At 40.6% G+C, this 24224-nt stretch overlaps 1 protein-coding gene across 4 annotated transcripts in view; it reads right to left on the reverse strand.

Annotated features, from left to right (window-relative positions):
• Positions 1-24224, reverse strand: part of ttc28 (tetratricopeptide repeat domain 28) — a 124325-nt gene that overhangs the window by 20623 nt on the left and 79478 nt on the right. For 3 of the 4 annotated variants that reach the window (XM_081613232.1, XM_008423306.3, XM_081613233.1), the window contains 12 exons: positions 17629-17850; positions 15146-15334; positions 14956-15052; positions 6834-7030; positions 5956-6109; positions 5702-5873; positions 5439-5607; positions 5176-5336; positions 4360-4848; positions 2830-3022; positions 2652-2732; positions 1217-1469 (listed from right to left, as the gene is read on the reverse strand). In XM_081613232.1, the coding sequence (XP_081469358.1) occupies positions 1217-1469; positions 2652-2732; positions 2830-3022; positions 4360-4848; positions 5176-5336; positions 5439-5607; positions 5702-5873; positions 5956-6109; positions 6834-7030; positions 14956-15052; positions 15146-15334; positions 17629-17850 (2377 nt within the window). Of the gene's footprint in view, positions 1-1216; positions 1470-2651; positions 2733-2829; positions 3023-4359; positions 4849-5175; positions 5337-5438; positions 5608-5701; positions 5874-5955; positions 6110-6833; positions 7031-11077; positions 11363-14955; positions 15053-15145; positions 15335-17628; positions 17851-24224 lie in introns of those variants that run through there. The other variant, XM_081613234.1, reaches the window with a different exon arrangement.

The raw sequence follows: 24224 nt of genomic DNA on the forward strand, positions 1-24224 counted from the left end.
CCACTGTTCCTTTCCTCTCGTTTTTGATCAGCTCATTCAAATTCAGACTCGCTGTATTCTCTCTCTCTCTTGTCTTCGGTTTGTCCCAGACATGTTTGATGTCGGCTCCTGGGAGGGGCGCGGGCGGTCTCACCCGCTTCGGTTTAGTTCTCATTAGGGCCTCGGATTGAGCAGAATCTCATCAGATAAAGAAAACATTCCCGCCTCTGTGTGTGTTCATCTCCTTCGAGGTTGCGCGCTCTTCTGTGTGTTTTCCCCGTGGGGGTTAATTGGAGGCTCATTTCCAAACGTTTCCTCACCTCAACGCTGAGAGCTGTGCTGCTTGTGGAGGTAATGATCAATTTACAGCCAAAGGATCTGAGAGACACACAGAGGTCAGGAATGATCAAATAACAGGTTAACTAAAGCTGCTTAAGTTTGGATTTGGACTGAATGAAGCTGCAGCAGTTTTAATTGTGGATGATGTTATAAGAGCACACAGATTATTTCACCAGAAAAGGTTTTTCAGATGACATTAATAACTCTGCAAAATCTAAAAATAGCTCAAAGTACACTATAAAAAGAGTTAGCAAATGTTAGCAATTCAAATAATTTAAATTTGGAGCTGTAGGTAGTACTGTAAACTTGCTGGGTTTGAGATTAAAATGACTAAATTGTCTAAAAGCAATAAATACGAACATCAATTTACAATTTAAGTTTAAAAAATGCAGTAAATAAAGCAAAAAGTTCTAATTTATATTAAAACTAAAGTAGTTTTGTAACTTTTTTCAGTTTCAAGTGTTTTTTTTTATGTGACCTATTGTGCCACATGTACCTTTTGCATGTTTTTGTAGTTATGATTTCTGCTGCTTCTGGAAACAGTCCAAGTGCTTAAAGAAAATAATTTAAAGTATTTCGGTTTCAAAAGCCTCCTGATATTGACGTCACGGTCGGCGGGCGCCGCCCCTCACCTAGCAACCAAAGTGTAGTGATGTCAGCACTGATACAAATATTAGTATCGGATCAGTGCATCTCTAATTTTCCTGCTCTGAAAACAAACAAATAGCAAAACTTTATGAGGCAATTATGAAATATTTAATCGATAGAAATCACAACACTTTGCAAAAGTAAAGCTTGCAAACTATTGGCAAAGAAGAGAAACTGTTTGCGTCTGAATACCTGAAGGTGTGCGTGCGTGCGTGCGTGCGTGCGTGCGTGTGTGTATCTTGTGCATCACCTTCCTGCAGGTACATCACAGCCTGAGTGTAGTTCTGCAGGGCGTGGTGTGTCCTCCCCAGGCTTCCGTAGGCCATAGTTTTGGCCGTCAGGTCGTTGGTCTGCGCCGCCACGCTGAGGTGCTGCTCCTGAAACACCACGGCTCGCTCGTAGTTCCCCAGAGCCTCGTAGGTCAGGCCCAGGTTGCCGTAGGCGCGGCCCTGGCTCCTCACGCAGCCCGTCTGCTCGGCGATGCTCAGCGCCCTCTGGTGCCACTGCAGCCGGAACAGCAGGCTTAATCACATCATATCACTTTAATCAGCTGTGTGTGTAAAGGAAGCCTGTCTGCCTCTTATTTGAGTAAAATTTCTGGATACACACTGTGAGTTAGGCCTCTTACAACAAGTAATAAATCAATAAATGGCCTGGTAAATGAAAATAATTTAATAAGCTAAATAATTTCCATTTCCATGATTTACTGTTTTTCTCTTTCTACTAAATCGTTTCATGACAGAAGGCTTCAGTCTGGTGCTTTGGTCTCAACCAGCCCTTATTCTGTCATGGAGCCTTCATCGTTTATTTTATTTGTTGTTTCTGTTGTTTTGTTTTGGATATTTAAAAAGTCTTCCAGTTTCAGCGTAAAATGTTCATTAGAATATGAAATTTATTCATCAGTGAGAATGTGTTCCTTCATTAATTTGCCATTAACATTGTATTACTTGAAAATGGTCCAGAACAACAATATTATCATTTATCGCAATATCTTCTGGGACAATTTATAGTCCAGCAAAATTGGTTATAGTGACAGGCCTACTGTGACGAACTTCACTGAATGACTCAATCAACCTTGTGTATGTGCTTCTAAATGTGCTAAAGGTGGAGAAACAATTGGAAAACTGTTTATCTGAAGTCATCAGTGGTTATGCTAACTAGCCTTAGCATTCACAACAGACTATGCTAGCTGCAGTGCAGCAGAGAGCAAAGGGGGAAGAGAAAGAATGAATGAGCAATGACACACGAGGGATGATTGACAGCACTAAGACCCGCCTCCTGGCTCTGATTGGTTGTTTCGAGTTAGGCAGAGGAGATGGATATTTGTCACAGATTATCTGCCTCATATCATTCTGTTATGGCATTTTGACAGTTCCAACAAATACATTAAAAAAATAATTTTTAAAAATGTACACACAGCAGCTTTGAAAAAACAAGATTTGGTCTTTTTTAAACATTAAAAGATGTTTTGATTTCTTACTAAGTACTTGATTTTTACCAAACCGCTCTTACTTGAGTCGTTTCTTTTTACTTTAACTTGAGTAGAAACATGTTGATGTGGTGCAATTTTCACTTGAACACAACTTTTGGACACTGTATACAGCTCTGGACGTTTCCTCACCTGTCTCTGCTCTTTATGCTGAGCTGACTATACAGATAGAAATAAAGAGCAGCATAGCACAAACCTGCAGAGCAGTTTCGTTGTCTGCCATCAGCTGATAAACGCCTCCCAGAGCGCCGCTCGCCTCGGCCTCCAGGGATTTATCCTGCCCCATGAAACGAGGGATTATTACTGTCTCCGATATACATTTTTCACAAATACTATTTCCTGCCAGATTGGCAGCCTGGCAGTGTGAACCTTACCCCTGCTGAGCGAGCGATGCTGAGCTGGTGCTCCAGACAGGACAGGGCCTGCTCGTAGTTCCCCAGCTGGCTGTGCAGGGTGCCCAGCTCCCCGTAAGCCTGCGCCTTCCCCCCACCCTCGCCGCCCAGCTCGTGGGCCACCACCAACCGCTTCTCGAAGCACACCAGTGCCTGCTGGAGACTGCCCAAGGACCTGCACCCACAGGGAAAACAGAAGAAAAGAAAAAAAAGCAGATAGTTTAGATATATTTTTGCTGTATTAATGTGCTTTTACATTCTTTTCATGCTTTAACAGAAACTGAGTTTGAGCCAAATCAGGCTCTCCTTTCTCTTCACAAACATCTCATTCACACTCTGGAGAGCAGAAACACCAGATGGATGAGAGAAACTCCTCGTTAAGACTTCTGTCTGTAAACACGACTTGTGTTGAATTACATGGAAACAGGCTGCTGAAGGGATCTGACTGAAAGTAGAATTATACCAGACAAGAAATAAGATCAAACTGATGAACAAGCAACTTTCCAGCAAGATATAGGAGCTTGTTTTAAGTAATTGATTTTTGAATATAAATAAAAAGTTGTTGATCCGGGGAGATTTCTTCATTTTTAACATGAGCAAAATGTCTTGATATAAGTGAAATGATCTGCCACTGGAACAAGTTTAGTCTTATTTTTAGTGTAATACGATATTAGGATTATAAAGTAGAAAAAAAAAATACTTGGTAAGATTTTGTGTTTTTGTACTTTGTAAATGAACTACAAAGTTTACAATTTGAAAACCTTCAAAACTACAATTTAAAGCCTGTGGTGGTTTCTTCATGAATTCACCTACTATATTCTGCATAAATACCTAAAAATTATTACTTTCAAATTGATAGTTTTCATTTTTTGTTTTTGTCTGTTTGACTTGTTCCTAGTTTTGGCACGGAGAGTCAAATATGACTCAAAATATCTTGCGTAATGTGTTTTTACCAAACATCTCTCCAGGATTATCTGGATTAAAATAAAAAAAAAAACTTGTTCTTTAACAAAAAAAATGTGTGCAAAAATTCGTTTTGAAAAAACACCAAAAAATAAAAGTTGAAAGCCAATATTACAGGAATATGCACAATAAAAGTGTATTCATGTTTTGTGTGAGAAACAATTGTGTTGCCATTTTGAATGAGCTCCACTGTTTTTTGCTCCAGTTTGAATCCAGATGTTTACTTTGCCGGCAGACTTTCAGTTTACTGTAAATCAACATCAGAATTATAAATGTAACCCAGTTCCAGGCATGCACACAATGGCATGGCAAACTTCCTGTCAACTCAACAGACTTCCAGTTTTTCAAAATAAAATAAAGAAAAATACATGTAAAAAATAGAAATAGAAGTATTAACCCCTTTCAATTGGGTTACAAAAGGGAAAAATGAAAACAATAATATTCAGAAGAAATAGGTCAGAAAGTAAAGTAGAGGTTCCTAAAACAGCAAAGACTCCAACAAACAAGGAACAGGTTTTGGAGGTTTTCCTTCCACCAGCTGACACCAACCTGTGTGCGTTTCCCAGGCCTCTGTAGGCCTTCTCTTGGTCCTGGACGTGGTTGAGACTCTGAGCCACCGTCAGGTACTTCTCGTAGTACTGGATGGCCTCCTCGTAGTCTCCCAGGGCATCGTAGCAGTCGGCCAGGCTCCCATAGGCCCTGCCTCTGTCCAGCATGCCCTCGCTGCCGCTCAGCTGCTGCAGCATGGCCAGCTGCTGCTCGAAGTATCCGATGGCTTCTTCGAACACCGCCATGTTCATCTTGGTGATGCCCATGTTCCCGTGGACCTGCGCCTCCAGTCGGGCGTCCCGGAGGCCCTGCGCTAGCCCCAGCTGGGCCTCATAGCACTGGAAGGTCGTGGTGTAGTCGCCCAGCGCCATGTGGACCGCCGCCAGGCGGCCAAGCGCCCGGCACTCCCCCTGGGGGTCGGCCAGATCCTTACGGAGAGTCAGCTCCCGGCTGTGGAAGGACAGGGCAGCGTCCAGCTGGCGGAGCAGCCTGCATGGGAGAGAAGGGTGAGGAGGCAGAGTAAGAGGAGATACAAATGAAGGGAGAGGAAAGTCAAGAAAGGTTTGCTATTCCTTCAGGATGGGAGAGAGAGCAGATAACAGTAAGGCTGAGCAGATTACAGTAAAATCTCTCTTTAACTCTGTTAACATGTTGGATTTGGAAATGTTGGCCCTTTTGGGAATCTTTAAAAACATTGAAGTAAAGATTCTGATCCAGAGATGCAAATTTCGTTCTCCAAACAAAACAAAAAGTAATCCCAGCACCCGCTGTCACAGTGCAGAGGTCAAAGCACACGGCGGTGAACTTCCTCACTACCTGTGAACTGATCCCAGTGCAGCATACGCGTCGGCTTCCATCTTCTGGTCGGCAGCTTTCTGAGCCACAGCCAGCTGCTGCTGGTAGAACTTGAGCGCTCCGGGTGGATCCCCCCGACACACAAACACGTCCCCGAGGTTCCCGTAGGCCCTGAAAACCGCCTGCTGACCAACAGAAACACAACACCGCCGGTTAACGTCGACTGCTGCCTGAAAACCAGCAGCTCCACGGTGTGTGAGTGAACAGAGCGTCAGCTGGGTGACCTGTGTGTTATCCAGAGCCTGAGCCAGAGAGAGCAGGTATCTCTGACACTCCTCTGCTCGTCTGTACTCTCCGAGAGCTTTGTGGGCCAAACCCAGGTTACAGTAGGCTTTAGCTTGTGCTAATTTGTCCTGCAGGTCTTTAGCCAGGGCCAGGTCCTGCTCATAATACCTGAGGAATCGCCAAAAATGTTTCAAATCAGGAGGTTTTTCACCAAGTACGCAAAAAAGAAAAGCTTTCACCTGCGTAGCAACGCATCGCTCACCTGACAGAATCTTTGTACTGTCCCAGGCAGTAGTGAGCATAGGCCAGATTGTGGCAGACTTTCCCTTCGCCCTCCAGGTCCTGCAGCCCCGGGGACAGAGCCAGGTACTGCTGGAAGTAGGGCAGAGCCTGAGCGTACTCTCCCCTCCAGCTGTGGAAGTTCCCCAGGTTTGCTGCAGAGCAAAGTCAGAAGCGTTAGCACACCTGCTCAGGAAGTTATTTAAAAAATCCATCTTTCTCTTTTGTTTGGCCTGCCTAGGGCTCTCGCTTCCGTCTGAGTGTCTCTGAGTTCCCGTGCGATGGTCAGGTGGTGACGGTAATGCTGGAGAGCACGGTCATGAGCTCCCAGCGCCTGATAAGCCACTGCCAGGTTACCGTGAGTGGAGGCCTGCGACTGGCGATCGTTCACCTGCAGCGCCAAGACAGAAGAGTCACTCAAGACAAATGTGATTTTCACTCTTTAATGTTTGTGACAGAAAAATGGCTGCAACTGACCATTATTTTAGTAATCGACTTTTCAGATGATTAATCGATTAATCGTTTTTTGTTGTTTTTTGTTTAAATTGGCACATTCTACAAAATTTTATAATTATTCAAATAATTATTTCCATCAGTCATTCAAACGATTAATCGATTATTCCAATTTTTTAAAAGTTATCACATTTATCTTTCTATCAATTATTCGGAGATTAATTGATTAAATGGATAAAAAAAATTCATATTCTGCAAATTTTTCAATAAACCAAGGCAATTTTTTAATACAATTTAACAAATATATTAAATGATGGCACAAATCAATTCCATTTTTAAAAAGGAAACTAAAAAATTTTAATGCCTAAAATGCAAAAAAAAATTTTTTTTTCTTTATTTATCAATTCATTAAATAATGAGCTACAACATTTATTTTAAAAGTTCTTTTTACAAAGTTTTTTGTTCATATTTTCATGTTCATGTTTTTGGCTTAATTACGGCTCTGAGTATTTAGTTCTTTCAGCAAATTGCCAATATCTGAGTCTGTACTCCAGTTAACAATTAATTGCTTATTAAATTAATTAAAGATTATTTGAATAATCGATTGATCGCAATTAATTGTTTCAGCCCAAGTTACCAAAGTGAAGACTGCAGAAATTCACCTCCAGAGAGATCTGCAGCTCCTGCCTGTGGTACCGCACCGCCTGGTCGTAGACGCCCAGCGCATGATGTGCGTTACCCATGTTCCCGTAGGCCCTGCCCTGCGCCGCATAGTCACCCAGCTCCTGCGCCAACAACAGGTGGGCTTTGTGGAGCTTCAGCGCTGTTTCATACTCCCCCTTCATGTGATGTATGATGCCTGATTCAGAAAGGGAGAGAAAATAACAGCATGACACTCAGCGAAGCAAATAAAGGGAATGAAGCATAATCTCACTCATCTTTAGCTTTAGTCAAAGGTGGTTTTCTTTTTAAACCTAAGAGCAAACAAGAAGGAGCCAAATCAATAAACTATCATTCACAATCATTGCATTATCGCTTATGGATTGAGAAAAGCCGTCAGGAACAGGATCCCTCCTTTTAAATGTCAGAACAGAGAGAACCCAGTCACCAGGAAGAGTAATTTTATGTGCAAAAGTAAATGAGGCGGATTAGCAGTGCTGACGGAGTCATCCAGGATATGTTGTCCTGGAAATGGAGACATTAGTATGTATGACAGTTATGAGACTATAATGAAACAACAGAAGCCTCATCAAATGCGTAGCAACACTGACTGCTACAGGAGATTCTTCCTTGCATCACCATCTGCAGTGACTCTTTAAAGATTCTTGGATGGTAAAAGTCACAACAATGCTTAGTTTCCCTCTGGGATAAATAAAGCATTTTTAAATTTGAATTGGATTTTAAATATTTTCTTTAGTAGAGCTTTGTGATGATTACATATTAAATGGTTTGCTTTTGTCTTGCAGGTTCTAAAACATACTTATAACCCAGTATATGATTTAGAAATGTAAATATAAAACATCCCTGTGAAAATCTGGGTTGACATTATTGTCAGACCTGTGAAATATGAGATATTGTTGCAGAGCAGTAAATAATTCATAAGCTTTGGTGCGGAAACCCAACAAATCTAATAATATCTGCCGCTGAGGCTCTTCAGTGCAGACGCACAGATCAGATTCTCTGTCCAGGGACAGGAAACTGCTGTGAGTATCCTGACATTTCCTGTGATGAAGTTTTCCTCTGTCAACAACGCAGATTTTAGAGACAGAGCAAGAAAAGTTTGATCATTCAAGAATAAGGAGCTTGGGACACTTGAGACAAAGAGTTTCACCTCAGGAATAATCTACAATCTAAAACAGGAAATAGAAGAATTTTATTTTAACTCCACATTTTTGTATTTACTGTATAATTTTAGTTTTCTTGAGTGTTTTGAATTGGTCATAATTTAGGGTTTTCAAAGTTTTATAAGGCATAGAAATCTTAGGAAATGAAAGTCAGAAATAACTCTCAGTCATTCTGTTGGGAATTGGAAAATCTAACTGATTTTAGTTATTCCATTAAAACTAAGACTGGAAAATTTTTGTAGTTTAGAAAAGCAGGTTATGTTCATACAGTTGATACTTGAAAGACGCGGTCTGAAAATCCTTGATGGTTTTGGAAGCCGTCAAACAGAAAGAACTAGCTGCAGAATCGATTTCTCACAGACAGAAAAGCAGAGAACCTGGGTGATGTACAGATTCTGTTGCTCTTGAAAGAGACTGGGACAAATGATGAACGACTGAGGGAAGTGTGATTACGGGGGGCGTCGAGACACCAGATGGACGAGGTCACATGTTGACTCTGGTTTCATGCATGTGTCTCGGATGTTCTTTTCTTTCTGCCAGTGATGCCGCTAAAAGCCAAAATCAGCAGCTACTTTACTCCAAACACATTAAAGCGACACACCAGCTGTGTCGAAAAGACACAATTATGAAATTGCAGTGTTTCCATTAAATGAAAAACACAGTTAAAATCATATGAATAAGTTTGTTCACGAGATAAGTCATTAAAAAACATGTTGTGCCATCATCCGCTAACAACACTACCTGTCACTTGTTGTTTTTGCCAGTAGTAACGCCCGGTTGTTGATCACATGACTTGTAATGTGAATAAAGCATTTCCCTTGGAGTGCAGTACTTTAAATACGTCCAAAAAACAAATCGAAGAACAAGAGTTTTCTTTTTCAAAACTAATTAAGCTAATTTATTAACAAAATTCAAATAAATTCCAATCTGCAAATGTTTTTGAAATTGACCCGTTTCCATTAAGCAAATTTATTTTCCAATTTTGAATAAATTCCAATTTTGTATTTGGCATTAAACCAAATTATTAATGAATGAAAAAAAATCCAATTAAAATAATGGTTTGAAAACAACCCTAAACGTGACCTTAGAGGAGATCCTTTTTATAAATACTTTCCAGGTTTTTTACAAGGTGAAATAAATTCAATATGCTATGAGAGCAACAACTGCTAGTTTAATATAAATGTCACCATTATGAAAAGCTATCATTTGTTATAATGGTCATTTAACTAACCGGCTCTAAAACATAAGAAAACACAGAATAATATACAACCATGAATAAACTAAACAGAAGTAAAATTAATAATCATGAATAAATATCAGAAGTAAATGAATAATTATAAATTCACGTAGAGAGGAATTGACTAATTAAATCACACATATTTTATTCAAAGTGTCCTTTAATTGGAATTTCACTGTACGGTTTGCAGCTGTGTAAAAAGTCGTGGTCCGTGAGACATAAACTCAAAGAGCTTCTGTATGCATGAGGCATTCACAGACATGACACATGCATGTTTTTACACACATTATGAAAAGTGAAGCTAAATAAAGCAGGCAGCCGTGAAGATGCAGGAAAACATCCAGCAGGCCGTCATGCTGCCGTCTGCATGGAGCTTTTCCACATCTGCCATGTTGCAAATACAAACTTCTCTGCTCTTTATTGTGATTTGTTTTTTTTCCTGTGACAGACGAACACAAGGTGGCAGATAATTAATGGAATTGTGAAACATTTAGTGTAACTGCAGTCACTTCATTAGTAAACAGAGTTCACTTTTGTATTGTCAGTGACCAAAAGGCACCATGGAGACCAAGACGTCCAGCAGAAAGGTCAGGGAGAAAGTTTTGGATACATTTAAAGCTGGGTTTAAAATTAAAGGTGACCTCTTGTGCTTCTTGGACAAGTTGGGATACATTACACATTACATTACATTTTGCACAGAATCATTCTTAGATACTGAGACTTTAGTTTAGCTGCTCAGTTTTGTCTACATTTGAGCTCATTTCAGAACGAGCTGCTTCACGGCCTCTGTCACTTTAAATTAAAATTGGCTGCTGCTTGCCACGCCCCCCAAACATTTACACTCAGAAGTGAAAATGGCTACAAACAGACGGGCAATTATACAACTGAATATCTTCTAAAAGTAATAGTGGAGCCTCCTGCACAGCCAAACAAGAATTGAACAAGTGGTTTCTGGACGGTAAGCCTGCTGATTTGTGATGTTACATTCCGGAGGTCTTTGGCCTAAAAACATGAACTTATTGCCAAAACCGTGTGGGTGCTCGTCCAGGAGGAGTGAATTCTGCAGGTCAGTGACTCAGTGGGTTTTCTTAGATAGAAAACTTTAACTAATCTGAATAATGAACAGAACTTAATGCACTGTTTGATAACTGGGATCAACTAGAATATATGTATGATTGAACTGAAATCACTTTTTATGTTATGTTCATATAAATGACGTTTGTAGATTGATTGAATTGAAAGGAAATAAATTTCATTTTGTGAAAAGGTGCTGAAAGGAAAGCTATTATTCAGAGAAAGCATAAAAGGTCCTGTTTTTAGCTTGTCACATGTCACACAGGAGAAAGAAGTCATGTGGAGGAAGGCGTTTTGTTCAGGTTGGACTAAAGCTGACCTTCTGACTGACCTTCTGACTGACATGTCATGACATGTCATGACATGACATGAGCCATGACAGGACATGTCATGTCATGACATGGCTCATGACATGACATGACATATTTCTAATATGCATTAGAAAGGCCCAGTCCGAAGTAAGAATCTATGGTGAGATTTAAAACGAGTTGAGTTTAGAAGAACAGGCAAAACTGTTGAAACACACCTCAAACACACATAAAATGTGGTGCTGCAATGACAAAATACAAATGCACACACTTTCCAGATAGCTATTTGTAAAAACAAACAAACAAACAAACAAACAAACAAACAAACAAACAAACAAACAAACAAACAAAAACTTCTAATGCCGTGTATCATTTTCTTTGTGTTGTTCAGGTTAAATACATAAAACATAAGTGCTAAAACATGACGGAATATCAAAACGCACCCGGGGTATTGATGCTTCTGCTAGCCTCAGTATATATTGGAAAAGGGGCTGATGGGAGTTGAGGATGTGGCTGATTATGAAACCTCGCTCGTTGGGGTCTTGAGCTAAGAGGATTACACCGACGCCTGCAGAGTTGGCAGAAAGACTCGGTTATGGTTACACACCGCCTCGGTAACACCGCAAACGGCGGGGTAATCACAATCCGACGAAGAGCTTCCCCTGTGACGACAGCGCAGCGTGTCTGATGAGCAGAGACTCTGGAGGACGGCGGGATCCCCCCGAGTGGACGGGCCGCAGCGTGAGCATTAGAGATGTGGAAAATGAGCTGGGATCTGATGAGCAGGCACTCTGCTGAGGGAGATTAGAGAGGACATCAGTGACCTATGACCTCCTTCCTCCACAGCGAGAGGGAAGCGGTTGCTGTGAATTAACCGGGTCTGCTTAAATATAGTCCAAAGAGTCAAAACGCCTGATGAAAAAAAACTGTGATGTTCTTATTTCACTGTAACCTGGTAAAAACGCTTCGCTTCATCCAGACGGTCTGGACCCTCGGATGTTGAGAAGCGACTGTCTCCTGGAGGAGAGGCGACACGGTGTAGCTGAAACTAGGTGTTTTATTGGCTAAGACACATTTACAGACAAAGGTTTGTTCTTATCTTAAAGTCAAAATGTATATATTTTTTGTAGTTTCTTTGAGTATGATGTTCTTTTAGCAAATGGCCTCCAGTTAACGATTAATCGATTACTAAATTAGTTGACGATTATCCGAATTCATCACGATTAACTCGATTTATCGTTTCTGCCCAATATTAAACAAAGATCCCCAGTGAGCAGCTGGGCAATCGGATCTGTTTAGACTACAGTGATACAAAAGTCATTCATTCAATTGAACTCCCTCTCATTCTTACTAGATATTAGAGCAGAGATAAGAACAAGAGAGGTAGAAAATAAAAAACAAGACGGAGACACAGATGGAGGAGAGGAGAGTGGAGGCTTGTCAAGTCAGCAGTCAAAGAACTGTAATCATCCATAAATGATGAGCTGAAACATTGATCTGAACCACAGACTGAGGCTCGTCTGTCAGGAGAGTGTCAGCATCTCCAGCTTAGGCCTGTTAGTCACACATCAAAGCAGTTTTCTCTCTCTTTCAGACGGCAGTTTTCTCTCTCTCTCAGACGGCAAAAACACGACTATGTAGTGACGGCGCAACTCTGTTGTCTTTAAACCGAGATGAAAAGGCGAGAGGAAACGGAATGAATCCGGTTCATCAGCTTGATTTTGGGCCTTTTAGTTCAGAGAGTCGGAGGTGCATCCTGTGGCCCGTGAAGTTCAGGTGGATGTTAGGATTCGTCTTCTGTAGACAGAGCTGTCAGTAAGCAATGTGAACACGTTGCCCAACACACAACACTGCAGCCGGCTGCAGAGAATGAAAACACCATTTTACCACGGTAAGAGGTCAAGAACTCACTGATAAACTCAGCTGAATGTTTCCAACCTTATCAGGTTGAAGAACAAATGTAAAAGCAGGAGTTGTGCTACAGAAGCAGGCACTTTTATTTATATTATTTAAGGACCTTCTGAAATGGACAGACTGCAGAGATGAGTAATGCTGTGGGCCCTTACACACAGAAACGAGGATGTGCTGCACACAGAGACCACTCCCCATCACAGTTTCCAGCTGTGGAAATGCACCCCCACCTCCATATTGTGCATATTGGTAAGTTGCTGCGAGACAGAGGGAAGTTGTGTTTTTCCCGCACTGCAATTCAAATGCAAAACTCATTTATGACGCCCAACAGGAAATCCTGGATAAGTCTGAAGAGCAGAAACAGAAAACAGATAAAACCACTAATTTCTGAGATAAAAAGTGATTTTTATTTATTTTTTTGCTAAATATATTAGTTGAAATCACTAAGAAACCAAGATTTAACTAGCAGTTCTGGGGATGTTAAAATGGTCAACTCTGTGTCTGAATCCAGCCTGTTTACAGAGTGAGTCTGAGCCGTTTCAGAGGATGTGGGAGGAAACTCAAAGCTGATCAACACACCGGGCTTTACTGGCCATTTGCGCACTTTTTCTATTACTGCTTTCAGCCAATAACATGAAAGCTTGAAAGAAACAGATTGTTACTTAATATCATCACATCACCCACGGCAGAATGACAGTTGATGATAAAAGCCAGGGGTGTGCAAAGAAAGATTTCCTAAAGAATTGAGATTTTTATTTACTATAATTCATAATCAATTCAAAATGTCTCAAACTTGATTTTAAAAAATAAAACAAATACGCTGTCTGTCGACTTTGCAGGATGCTCTAACGTCGCCATGCAGACAGTAACACGCGAGAAAGCAATGAGACAAAAACCAAACGACAAAACTTAAAGAGAGAGATTCAACTGTCTTTGTTGACGGCAAACATTTGAACATTTTGGGTGCTCTGGTGGTGCAGGGGCAAAGCACAACCCATGTATTGAGGCCTTAGTCCTCATGCCGATGGTCGCAGGTTCGATTTCCGGCCTGGCGACATTTGCCGCATGTCTTCCCCTTGTCTAATGACACTCCTTCCTGTCAAACTACTTTCAAATAAAGGCCACTAGAGCCAACAAAACCTTTAAAAAAATACATTTTTTTTAATTATTATTATTTTACCAAATACAAAGAAAGCAGAGCTTGACATGAGCTGCACAGTGTGCAACATTCTCAAAAAACACAGATTAAGAACATCGAGAACTTTCACAAATTCACAAAGCTAAAACAGCTGAGCTACAGTCGCCGTACAGAGCAACCAGAGGAGTGCTCTGTGATTGGTCAGACGTTTGTCGCCGTGTTTTATGCAGAAAGACGTTCTAACAGCAATGTTGATATTTTGTTAAAGCCAGTCCACTTCCAGTGTCCGGTTTTTTGTATCTTCGGGCGACATGACTACGGGACGTTTATCTGACATGGTGCAGAATAATGTACAATTCTTTGCTAAATAATTGCAAAGACTGTCAAATAGCTAAAAATCTCTGGATGGAAATTTGCAAAGCAGTTATCCACAGAGGAGGCTGTGGTCAGAGAGGTGTAGGGTTCTCTCTGTGAAAACAAACATTTAAAATTTAATAAACGTGTCACTTTATCTCCATTTTGTCATTCTACCTTCCAAAGCAGACTGGAGTAATTCATGAGGATCCTTTACACATCAAAAGGTTTAAGCAGAAATCATTATGAATAATTGTTTTGACTTGGGAAAAAAAACACATTTTAAATCTAATTGTGGCCCCAAAAACTAGAATCAAATCGTACCGTGAGTTAGTGAACGATTCCCACCCCTAATAAAAGCTCTCATTTGATAATACTTTCATTATTAGAAGCTTAATGGGGTCATATTTGAATTGCTGGCCCCTTTCAGGGCCCAACCGTCTGTGCTGGATGGTGAGCTGTCCACTCAGCACTGGAGTTAAGTTCACAGCCTCTCAGATATCACTGGAGCCGCAGAAACCAAAACCTACTTAATAAAACATGAGCGGTGCTCATCCAAAGAGCCACCAATGGGGTCGTGTAATAGGCTCAGAAAACAGAAACAGGTGGGGTCATGGAGTCTCACATTATCTAATGCTCCCATCGCCCGATTCACCATAGCAGACCAGGTTGTCGCAGTGTCACAGTGTGAGCGCTACGGCCAACTCTAATGCAGAAACGTATCAACACCACTTCATTGGGATTGCTAATGGCGCGGTTCAATGCAAACCAGATTGTCCAAAGTGGTTCGACAGCTTAATGAGACTTTAAAGGTTCCTGTGTAGAAATGCTGACAGAGCTTTCTGCCACTGAGAGAAAAACCAGAGATCACAAACAAAACCCAAAGCACAGCCTGAACAACGGCGGGAGTGGAGTTACCCAGGTTGGAGGAAGCCCGGCCCTGAGCCGCCCTGTCTTGCAGTTCCTGAGCAATCTCTAACTGGCTTTGGTGGTACTGACGGGCCCTCTCCAGGTCCTGGAAAAAGGTTACATTAAAAATGACGTTCATCAAGGTGTAGTTCAGGAATGACAATCTGCGGTGAGCGTCTTCAAAAGGTTTTCTGCCCACCTGCATGCATCGAGCAGCATGACCCAGACCGGCGTACGCCCTCATCTCAATCGTTCTGTCCGACTGTTCCCGCGCCAATTCCAGCACCTTGGTATGGTAAGATATGGCCTTGTCAAAGTCCCGCTGTGAGTGGTAGGCGCTGCCCAGGTTGCTGTACGCCCGGGCCTCCTCTCTCCGGTTCTCCAAAGACTGCCAAAGACATCAACACTGTATCGATGAAGTCCTGCTATTCATGACAAGACATACTGTACGTTGCCTCTAATAATGAAAAAAGTTGAAATATTTGCTGTTAGCTACAAAGGTCGTCTGGTGACATGGAAAATAAAACCAACAACTATTAGCCAGGACTTATTTAATTTGTGGCCATGAATTGCTATAATTAAGTTGTTCCCACAAAATAAATAAGTTGTTTCCATGAGACATTAAGTCGTGGCCATGAATAAAACATCTCCTTACCATGAGTCACAACTTAAAATCTCATGGACACTAATTAAGTTGTGCTCACAACTTAATAACTGGTGACCACAAATTAATAACTTATGCCCATGAGTAAATAAGTCATGTTATAGTAAAGTTGTTCCCACAAAATAAATAAGTCATTTATATAAGTTATTTAAGTCGTGGTCCCAATTTTATTTTATTTTTTTTCCATGTCACCAAAAAGCACCATAGTTGACAGACTTCAAGAAAACATTTAGTTTGTAAGACTCTAATATAAAAATACACCTTTGTCCACATGCGTCCACATGCCACCTAAAGAGATTATGTTTTTTTAAAGAATTTGCATCCTCATAAAAGTCCAGCTCAGCAATTCACTAGCTGCACATTCCACACATTTCTACCCTTCTAAACTGGCACTTAGTGTAGCACAGCATAGTATAGTATAGCACAACACAGTACAGTATAGCATGGTATAGCATAGCATAGCATAGTATACGGTATAGTATAGTGTGGTATAGCATAGTATAGCACAATATAGTATGGTACAGTGAAGAATAGTATAGTATGGTGTAGTGCAGAACAGTGTAGTATAATATGGTGTGGTATGGTGTAGTATAGCACACTGCAGCACAGTACAGTGCAGTATAGTGTAACATAATAGTATGGTGTAGCATAGCACTGTATAGTACTGCATAGTACTGCATAGTATAGTATAGTATAGTATAGTATAGTATAGTATAGTATAGTATAGTATAGTATAGTATAGTGCACTGTAGCATAGCATAGTACAGCATAGTGTAGCATTGTATAGCATAGCATAGTATAGTATAGCGCAGTTCAGTAAAGTATACCATAGTTTGGCATGGTATAGTATAGTTTAATATAGCACAGTATAGCGTAGTATAGTAAAGCATAGCATGATATAGTACAGTGTGGTGTAGTGTAGTATAGTATTGTGTTGTATGGTAAAGTGTAGCATAGTATAATATGGCGTAGCATGGTATAGTGTAGCAAGGTGTGTTATAGTGTAGTATGGTATAGTATTTATGTCCCGTTTTGAATGATCATTTCTCTGCCACAATAATACATTTTTAAAAAGTAGACTAGTTTTGATTTTCATTGTTTATTCTAAGTTCAACAAAGTTCACTGATAGAGTCAAAGGCAAATATTCTTCTTATGGATTAAACACACATGAAGCGCAAAGCAAGAAATGACCATTATACAGAAAGGAACTGTTTTATTTGACTATAATGCTGAACAATGTCTCCAAAGTCCCAAATGGGATTTAATTGACAAATAAAATAAAACAGGCTTTTCTTACTAAATGTTATTTTCTTAAAGAGCTCTCTGTAAAATAGTTCACAAAGACGACAGTCTGGTTTTGATTAAAAAAAAAAAGCGGCAGATTTATTTGGAGGAATTTAGTGGAAATATCAACACCAGCAGACTACTGATGCCAAATGGGGTCAAGATAACCTTTTTCCTTCAATCTTCATCGCTGTGAGGTTACAAGCTTGGGAAATAACAAAAGGGAAAAGTCCAAAAGGCTCCTATGAGACCATTAAATTGATTTTCACATGGATTTAATGGATTTTATCTGATAGAGCAACACTCCGGTGCGATTTTGTTAGGTAAAAGGAAAGAGATAAAGGGCTTTAAAAATTATTATACATATATAAACTATATTCACATATATAAATATGTTTATATATATATAAAGAAGAAAAAAAGGAGGAGTAAATTTCCACCAAAAAGCTCAGAAATTAGCTAGAATTGAGAATAATCTAAAAATTTCCATGCTTTTCTAGAAAATTTATGAGATTGATCTTTCTTTCCAGCAAATTTCTAGCAAAGAGTTTTTTGGTGAAAATATCTACAATGTCCCTAAAATGCCATCAGACAGTTCACCATCATGTGCTACTTTTTGTTGTCCTGTCACAAAATCCCCTCAAAAACATTAACAGAACCACATAACACAGCATAATGTGGGAAAAAACCCCTGAAAGGTGCGTGAATACTTCTCACATCACGTCTCTCGTACCTTTGCGATATCGAGGTGTTGCTCGTGACACTGGACGGCGTTGGTGAAGTCTCCCAGTGCGGTGTAAACGGCACCCATGTCACCCAGCTGGCGCGCCTCAGACAGCTGGCAGCGGGTCTGGCGGGCCAGCAGGACACACTGTTTGTGGCTGGCAAGAGCGTTGGGGTAGTCCCCTATGGCGGTGTACACATGGCCCAGGCTGCTGAGGGCGCCCGACGCCGCCTGCAGTCACACACAGTACGCACAATCACAACTCACACACAAATACACAACAACATGCTGCTCATAGTGAGGTGAGGAAAATGATCCTTGACCTTCCAATTTGGCAAGACAAAATAATACCTGGTAGAAGATAAGCATGCTGGATAGGTACCCAAAGGATTTCAATATTAAATGTCTTAATGTCTTTTGACATTTTGTGAAATTCATCCATTTATCTGTCGTGAAAAGTCGTCCAGGTCCTGATGGACCATGATCCCGACCATCACACTACCACCTCCACGTTTGACTACGGTGTTCAGTTACCAAAGGATGTTTTCACACTTGAAAGTCCAGTAAACTCATCAACACATTTGCTCCTTTTTCAGTTCCTGCTGTTCTCTTTCACACTGCACTGTTAATAAAACCTGATCCTCACCTCACCTGTGGTGGCGCTGCACCAAGAACCACTGAATGAAACAAGAAAACCTCTGAAGATGCTGTGACTGCATCCTTAAACTCCAGGGACTCATGAAGATGTCCTTTGGTCATCGTGATACAGACATTTGTGTCCTTTTTGCCTTAAGATCCATGAAGTTTTTCATGAACGTTATCGTTGCCCTGTCTCTTTATTGATGTTGAATCATGAACAAGAACCTCAGTTCTGAGCATTGCTGTGCTTTTGATTTATTTTTAGTTTGTTTTCTGACCAGCTACATGGTTGTTGATGGTCTCTTTAAGTTATTTTGGTAGGCTGACCACTCCTGGTTAAAGTTTTCCATCTTCTCATGTGTTTTAGTTTTGTCCCACTTACTAATGACTCTCACTGTGGTTCGCTGGAGTCCTATGCGTAGATCATTACATACTTATATATGCCACAGTGTTGTTTCTCATCTGGTTTTTATCAATTATTAGTAAGGAATAAAATAATGGACTAAAAATTGCATGTTGTATTTGCTCTCATCAAAGTCCGCCGCAAAAATCTGTTTGATGGTTTGAAAGATTTAAGTATTAAAAAAAAAAAAACAGCAAAAACGACAGATGAGGAAAAACCTGTTTTCCTGATGGAGTGTGAACCATCTATTAAACACTTTGCAGTTACATAATAAAACAATAACACAACGTGTTGGCCGGTCAGTATGACACAACACTTCCACTGCCCTGCAGAAACAGTTCTGTTTTCCTGGCAGCAGCCACAATGACTTTAATTTGTCGAGTTCCAACGTAACACAGATCCCCGAGCACACAGGCTGATGAAATTATCCACAAACTGTCCTGAAGTGAAGAAGTAAGAACCACCTCTTTCATGCAATCACAGTCACTGTAATCATGCTGCTTGGTGTTGGAGCACAAGCAGGAGTCACACTCTGAATCAGGCCTAACAGTAACAACAACAACACACCACTTTGAATTTCTATCACCCACCAGAGGATGGGAGCGTTCCACCACTCCCATCCCAGCCTGGAGCGATTCTCGCTGGGCACTCCAGGTCGACAACACCTCCCCCACCCCTCCACCGCCCTGGAGGTTTGCCAGGTATGACTTAGTTATTATTTTTATGCAAAAAAAAAAAAAACTTGAATAAACTCAGTTTTCAATCTTTTATATTGAAGAAAATAAAATGTGTGAAATGACACACATTAGATCCAGCTTCAGTGACCTCTGAGAAGAAAAAAAATGTAACCCTTCATTTAACCAGCCACTTTACCAGACAATACACGATCACATTACATTAAATCGGGACCTTAATGAACGCTAAAAAGTGTCACTGAAAACAGCCGGTCTGACCTTTTAGCGGAATTTAGCCCGTCTAATTAACACGAGGACGCCCTGCTCTTTTCATCTCGGCCCGATGTGTATTCATGAGTCTGTCTGCGACGACAGAAAAGCCCAATTCCCAGCATGGTGATGAGTGCAAACACATAAAATCCAGCTGACATATCTCCGGCCGAGGAAAAGGGAAATTTAATAAATGACGAGCAAGCCTGTGTGTGTACAGTCAACTAGCCTGACAAGAGTTTGATTTCCCTCAAGGAGGAATATTTTTTTCTTCCCTGCAGCAGAAAACACACACACACACTCTCACATACACACACATAAAAAAAAAATAAATAAATAAAATAAAAAAAATCCAATCATGTCGTGTCTGGGACTCTCAGGTTCTGCGCTCAATGTCTGGATTGTTTATTTCAACTTGAGAAGGAGAAACTGAGAGGAGAAATAAACAAAACATACATCCTCTCACAGCTTTATATCCGCTTCTTTTGTCGCTGTGAATAAATCTAATCAGGAGAGGCAAAAAATAAAAATAAAAAAACAAAATAACGGAGGAAACCACATCAGGAAAGGCAAAATCTAACACACAAACACTTTTTTCAAAAAAGGAAATGAGCAGAGACGGAGGAATATTGGTGCTGGCACTCCGTCGCCCTGAGCTCGATAAACGAACTGGAGCGGATTCGGGAGCTTCGGATCAGTTGAAGCTCGATCACGTGGAAAAGAAAGAGGTTTTACCCTCTGCGAGGCGTTCTGGAAAAAAAAAAAAACTTGAGTTGATGCAAAACTGGCTTAACTTGCTTCATGTTAGCCTCTGCGGTTAAGTGATGAAATCTGTCTGCCCAAATAAGCGGGAGAAATCTGAGGCAAGACCCGAGTTTTATCTGCTAGGTTTTCTGTGTGGGAGATCCAGAATTATAAACATTTAAACTCCCATCGTTTTCATAACTGCTTCTTAATCTTGTTTCTTTTTTTCTTTAAAGAAGCTAATTGGACGCTTTTGAAGCACTTAGCAAATCAGCACTGATCACTGCTGAATTTATTTGATCTGATTAGCTCAATCTAGGCTGCACAGTGGCGCAGTTGGTAGAGCTGTTGCCTTGCAGCAAGAAGGTTCTGGGTTCGATTCCTGGCCCCGGTCTTTCTGCATGGAGTTTGCATGTTCTCTCTGTGCATGGTGGGTTTTCTCCAGGTACTCCGGTTTCCTCCCACAGCCCAAAAACATGACTGTCAGGTTAATTGGTCTGTCTAAATTGCCCCTAGGTGTGAGTGTGTGTGTGCATGGTTGTTTGTCCTGTGTGTCTCTGTGTTGCCATGGAACAGACTGGCAACCTGTCCAGGTGAACCCGCCTCTCGCCTGGAACGTTAGCTGGAGATAGGCACCAGCAACCCTCCCGACCCCAATAAGGGACAAGGGTGTAAAAAAATGGATGGATAGATCCAACTTAAAGTCTGCATATGCAAAGACAACAAAACAGATCTCACAAACTGCTCATGTCTTTTAGTTCACTGTAAGCAGAGGAGGATATGTGCTCCGCTAAAAATAATTTTTTCTGATTGTTTTTGTCCTGTTACTCTTAATAAAACCAGTTTTGACTGACTAATACTTACAATTATTACAGTGGACCGCCAGAACACTGCAAAAACACAAAAGTATTTTTGGTCTAGTTTCTATAGTGCAAATATCTACGTTTGAAATAAGAGAAAACTAACTCAAGTAACTTTTCAGTAAGGTATAGGAGTTTATAGGGGGGGGGGGGTGTAAGGAATCACTTTTGTCAAAAAATAAGCCATTGTTTCAGGAAGGAGATAATATATAAAATATATTAAATAAAACTCATATTGGGAGCCAAAATCCTGGGTGCTGCTGTATTTTAGGCCCCAAAACAACATTTCACCATGTGGACGTGTGAACATGACGTCAAACAAAAGCTTACCAACAGCCACCCACTCAATGGGTTTTGCTTGACAAAAGTAAATGTTTGCCTAATTGCTACCAACTGCTCTATTTATTTATTTTTTTAAATTGTTTTTTGTTGTCAAATGAGTGACTCGGTTAAAACGACAGTAGCAGATGTGCTGGACTCAGTTGTCTAGTTGAGGTCGTTTCCCCCGTTGTCCCGTCCGCCCCTGCAGGTTAAACATCAGTTCTCAGCAAGCTGCGTCTCTGTTTGGACGGAGGCACTGTGCTGCACAGCGAGCCGGGCAGGCACGGCGGGAGGATATGGATTTCTGTGGACGACCACGCGCCAGTCAGCCGCCTGAGGCTGAGCACCTGTGGATGGGGAGGCTCAGTGACCCGCCGTCGGAGAAAAGAGCGCCGAGACGGAACAACAAGTTTGTGTCGTTTCAGAACGGCTTACAGCTCAGTCTGTGCCAATATGAGATACAAGAATTTGACATAAAAAAAAGTTAATGGAAGTTTTGACTTGACATAAAAAAACACACAAAGCGGTACAAATACATGACTCTACATGCCGCACGCTTTTATTCAGATGAATTGACTCCAGCGTTCATTGTTTTTTCTAGCAGGTGTTCCATTATGCTGCAAATCTGAGATAAAACCTCATGTTTTATGTTGATGGAGCTGCTGATTGGGTTTATTGACTTATAATTAGGGTTTATATTGTGTCACGATAGAAGTGTTTCACATCAGCCAATACCGATAATTATTGATTAGCTTTTTGTTTTAAATAATCTGAATTATTGCCAAACAGATGACGTGACTTTTCCTGTTTTATCCACCGTTTTCACTCTGGTATTATTTTTTAAAGCAGTTATGAGGCACAGTGGCCAAACCTGTTACTCAACAGGTTGTTGCTAGGTAACCAACGTGAGTTAGTTAGTCGATACCTTGCTCAGATGGCTGTGAGAGGTTGAGCGGCTAAAACTGTTCCTACATCCCCCAGAATGCTGTGCGGCTCAAGACCAGAGTTCAGTCAAATTATTTTATCTGATGTGTTATCTATTGATCTTAATCACGTCTATGATGAGATGTTATCGATGTATTGTACAGCTCCAGTTACAATAAATCAACCTGCCCAGATGAATCTGATTTTGTGTTGATATTCATCAGAAATAAAGAGTGTAGATTTTAGATTCCTGTGTGGAAACAGAAAAACTAAAGTGAGTGAAATCAGTAGTTATGAAAAACATTTGCTATCAGACTTTAATTTTCAGATCATTGAACAAATTTGCAGAAAAGCAGTTTGGATGCACTTCTACATTTTTGACTAGCTATTTCTGTAATTCTTCTGCCTGCGTGTCATTTAGTGTGTGTGCGTGTGTGTGTGTGTGTGTGTGTGTGTGTGTGTGTGTGTGTGTGTGTGTGTGTGTGTGTGTGTGTGTGTGTGTGTGTGTGTGTGTGTGTGTGTGTGTGTGTGTGTGTGTGTTAATGTTTGAAAGTGAATTTTAACAGAAGCTGGTGATTTTAAGCATATTTTCTGTTGAAATACTAAGTTACCATTACAATGATACTTTCTTGTCCACATGATGAATCTCTAAAATCAGAATGTGAATTATTATTAATCACACTCAAAATCAGTGCATTATTAATTCTACTGTTATCCATTCATCACACTGACTCTTTGCTCTTCTGACACATTCATGTGATGAAATTATTGTAAACTATTCAGAATTCTCCATGAATTCAGATTTTTCTCTTTGTGGTTTGGTATAAAATTATAAAATCTAATTGAATTCTGCTACTTTTCAGCTTCACTGTGATTATAACATATCCATAACGCAGCTACAGGAAAGTGTTTTTCATGGACCTTGTTTCTCCACTCCTGAGTGTTTCCTGCTCTAAGAACAGATGCAGAAAACGTTTTCCTCTGTGAAGGCAGGAAAACAACAGAGGAGAAAATCTGACGGACGTTCTCAACAGACTCCACAGAAAATGGCTTTTTTTTCATCCCCCATCCTCCTTTAGACAATCTGTTAGGATCTTTTAAGTAGTGCGGAACTGTGAAGTTGAAAAAAATGTAATTTTTCAAGCGTGGCATGAATTTGTTTTTAACCCTTTAAAGAAGATTCAATGCATCCAATTGCATTAAAAAGTGACTTATTTAGAAAATAATGTCCACTCCATGTGAATAATACATCCAGTTTGTTCATGAAGGCCTTATAGGATTGTTGGACAGTGTTTAGTCACACAGAAGGTCCAAGTGATATTTTTTGCCAAAATGTGACCCATTTCACCCCAATTCAGATCTTTCCTACCCCTCAAAAATCTGATTTGTTCCACTCGGTACTAAATTGAACATTTATCCGACCATTTTCAAAGTGTTTGCAGTCTGAGTGGTCCTGCTGCATTTTATCCAACTTTTACCTCATTGAAGAGAGACATGCGTTATGCTTCTACATCAGAAAAAGTCAGACGTGGTAAATCAGAATGTAAACAACGGCTGAAGCAGGATGCTTAACTTATTGTCTTTCTTTGTCTTTGTTATGATCTCGTGACAGTACTGTCTGCTCCTGTTGCTCAATAACTTTAAAATTGATCCACAGACTGTGGCATCCATTATTATCTGTAAACACTGCGCTGCTGTTTGACATCAAAGTTCTTCTTCTGCACCTGCTGGTTGCTTTGGGATCATAAACCGATATTCACTTGTGATCCC

Source organism: Poecilia reticulata, chromosome 12 (genome assembly GCF_904066995.2).
Source record: "Poecilia reticulata chromosome 12, P_reticulata-male-v2, whole genome shotgun sequence".
Lineage (NCBI taxonomy): Eukaryota > Metazoa > Chordata > Actinopteri > Cyprinodontiformes > Poeciliidae > Poecilia > Poecilia reticulata.